General features: G+C 44.6%; 1 protein-coding gene across 1 annotated transcript in view; it reads right to left on the minus strand.

Moving 5' to 3' along the window:
- Window positions 1-343: 343 nt before the first annotated feature.
- The window catches only part of Mcm3ap (minichromosome maintenance complex component 3 associated protein), a 46301-nt gene continuing 43581 nt past the window's right edge, over window positions 344-3063 (minus strand). The window contains exon 29 of the mRNA XM_028773916.1: window positions 344-616. Coding sequence (XP_028629749.1) covers window positions 458-616 — 159 coding nt within the window. The 3' untranslated portion in view covers window positions 344-457. The remainder of the gene's footprint in view (window positions 617-3063) is intronic.

The raw sequence follows: 3063 nt of genomic DNA on the forward strand, positions 1-3063 counted from the left end.
TTATATCTCTGATAGGTTCTCCAATCCCATATGGTCATCCCTAAACACATATACATACAAGCAACATTAAATACACTCCACAGGTGTATGTATATGTACCAATTATAGAAGAATAGGTCATGAATCCCAGAGTGTGGAGTGGGAGGGGTAGAAATGGTCTAATTACAGTACACTCCCACATGAAATTCTCAAAACATGTGTGCACAGAAAACCAGAAAGTTATAAAAACTCCCTCTGAGTATTTTCTGATGTGTGTGAGGGAGAGAAGTCTAAGAAGATCACAAAACAAATACTATTAAAGACACCACATAGCCTTTCATTCATAAAACTAAGAAGGCTCTCGAATGATTCAAAAAGTTTATTTGCATAATTAATAGTCACATTTCCAGCAGCATCTATAACACAATTGAATACAGACAAAGCATGATGAAGAAGAAACCCTCTCCTGTCAGACAGCTCATATGTCCACCATCTCCAGCAGTGTAGAGAGGTGCAGCTCAGAGGCTGCTTCTTCTGCCCTTGAGCTTTGGATCAGCCTTTCCAGGTGCTTCAGCTTTTCAGTCAGAGATGTGTCTGATAACTCTGAGAACCGCAACTGGTCTCCTGTTCCTGCATTCTAATTGAATAACAAACAAACAAACAAACAAATAAAACAACAAGTCGTTATCATATCTGATTCATGTTCACATCCCTTAGAGCCTCTCTGGCTCAACAGAACCCTCGCCTGGTATCTCTCCTCCATCTTGCCAGCCTCATCTACTGCACACATACAGCCAATATTCTACAAGAGCTTAACCAAGCGCCCACCTTGGGTCATTTATTGATTATACATATAATCAATTCCATTGTGAGAACTTTTGTACACTAACTTTTGTTAACTATCTGGCAATGTCTTTAGAGAGAATTAGAGTGTAAATTTGGAGAGCTGGGTACAGTGGGGTTGAAAAAGGATGGAATATAGTTTGGGAGGTCCTCAAGCTTGTTACATAGTAGAGGTTGGCCTTGAACTCCTGATCTTCCTGCTTCCATCCATCTCCAAGTGCTGGGATTACGAGTGTATACCACCATGCCTCACAGTAAGTCAAAGAGAAGAGTATTTTAAAGGCTTAACCAAACTCATCAACGGAAGCAGTATGCTGTCATACTTTGCATTCCTTCTGCAAGGCTTCCTAAACCATTCAGAAACACCTTCTCACCTGCCCCATGGCATGTTCCCTCAGTTAAACTGTTTCTGCTTCCTTATTCGCCAAGGAAAACATGGAGAGGCTTTGGGGCCTGGAGATTTGCCTTTGAAAACACTATTCTAATGTGATATTTACTTCTGTGAATGCACCTTCTTCATTTATTAATTTTTCTTAGGGAGAGTTAATCCCAGAATTGAGTCTGGTCAGTGTCAAGGTTCAGATAGTTATGTGGCCCCACAGATGAGAGCTACTGTTCCTCCATGTGCTGGTTTGTTTTTGTCCTGTTTTATTTTCTGAGACAGAGTTTCTTTGTGTAGCCCTGGCTATCTTGGAACTTGGTTTGTAGATAAGGCTAGCCTCAAATTCAAACTGCCTGTGCCTTCCAAGTGCTGGGACTAAAGGTGTGTGCCCCACTGCCTAGCTGTGCTGGTTAGTTTCAAGCTAGGTATTATTGTGGAAATGGAAATCTTAATCAAGAAAATGTCCCCATAAGACTGGCCTGAGGGGCAAACCTGTGGCATGGTTTGATTAATGTGAGAGGGCCTTATTGTGGGTGGGGCCACCCCTAGACCAGCTGTCCTGGGTTTTATAAGAAAGCAGGCTGAGCAGGCCATGGAAGCAAGCCAGTCAGCAGGATTCCCCACGGCCTCTGCGTCAGCTCCTGCCTCCAGCTTCCTGTCCTGACTTCTTTGCTGGACTAGAAACCCTTTCTTTCTTAAGTTGTTCAAGGTCATGGTGTTTTATGACAGCAATACAAACTCTAATTAAGAATCAGTTACCGGGTCTTGGGGCATTACTGTGACAGACCTGACCATGTGTTTCAGAGGATTGTGCACAGACTCTGGAACTTCTGACTAGAAAAGCCCTGAGTGTTCAGTTTAATGAATTGTGGGAACTTAGAAAATAATGAGAGTAGTGAAGATAGTGGAGGCCTGGCTTGTGACGTTGGAGAAGGAAGTCTTGAGTCCCTCAAGTACTCTAAGGCTGTTTGTCTAATGCAATGAAACCTGTGCTTTGCTGAGACAACTGATATTGGTTAGCTGGGAGCTGCAGAATCAGCCCTGATTAAGAAACCAGCAGCAGTGAGGTGAGACAGTCTGAAGTGTTTACTCAGGATCAGCACACAGAAGCTCATGGCCCAGAGGCCCAGCGGCCCAGAGGGAGCTGCGGTTGCGTCTCACATTGGCATCTGAACTCAGTGGTTTAAGACTCTCCCAGGTCATCCTGGTTTTGAAGGCATACAGGGGTCATGAAGAACAGCCGAGGCTTTGGCCCCACAAGAGGCCAGGCCAGGCCAGGCCACTGATGCCCCCTACTGCAGTAGAAGGATCAGGGTTGAAGGGGTCATGGGGGAAAATATTTGGCATCATGTGGCAGGGGTAGAGAGTTCCTAAAGAAAGCCCAAGAGACACTATTTTATCCCAGGAGCAGCCCAGCTGCAATGGGGACTCAAGCATTGGAGATGGCAGTACCACGAGGTGACCTGACCGCAAGGGGTCACAGCAGCTGTGGCATGCAGCCAGGCTGAGCCTGCAGACAGCTGCCCACCTGCCCAGGCATCTTGAAGGAGCCAAGAGGAGGGAGAGTGAAGTCTGACACCTGTGCCCTTATTCCCCTTCTTTGAGTAAGAACCTATGTAACTTATTTCTTATTTTACAAATAACCATAGTTCAGAGACTTTTAACTTTCCAAAATACATTGGAATTTTAGAGACTTTAGATATTTTAGAGAACTTTTGTATTTTTTTTAGTATAAAAGGACATTTATATTTGGGGCATGAGAAGAGAGGATGAGCATAGAAAAAAAGGGGACAGAGAAGGACAGGAGAGAGCAAAGAGAAAGAAGGGAAGAGGCTGGCCAGGAACATAGGGGAGGGGGG

Source organism: Grammomys surdaster, unplaced genomic scaffold, assembly GCF_004785775.1.
Source record: "Grammomys surdaster isolate TR1022 unplaced genomic scaffold, NIH_TR_1.0 237, whole genome shotgun sequence".
Taxonomy (NCBI): domain Eukaryota; kingdom Metazoa; phylum Chordata; class Mammalia; order Rodentia; family Muridae; genus Grammomys; species Grammomys surdaster.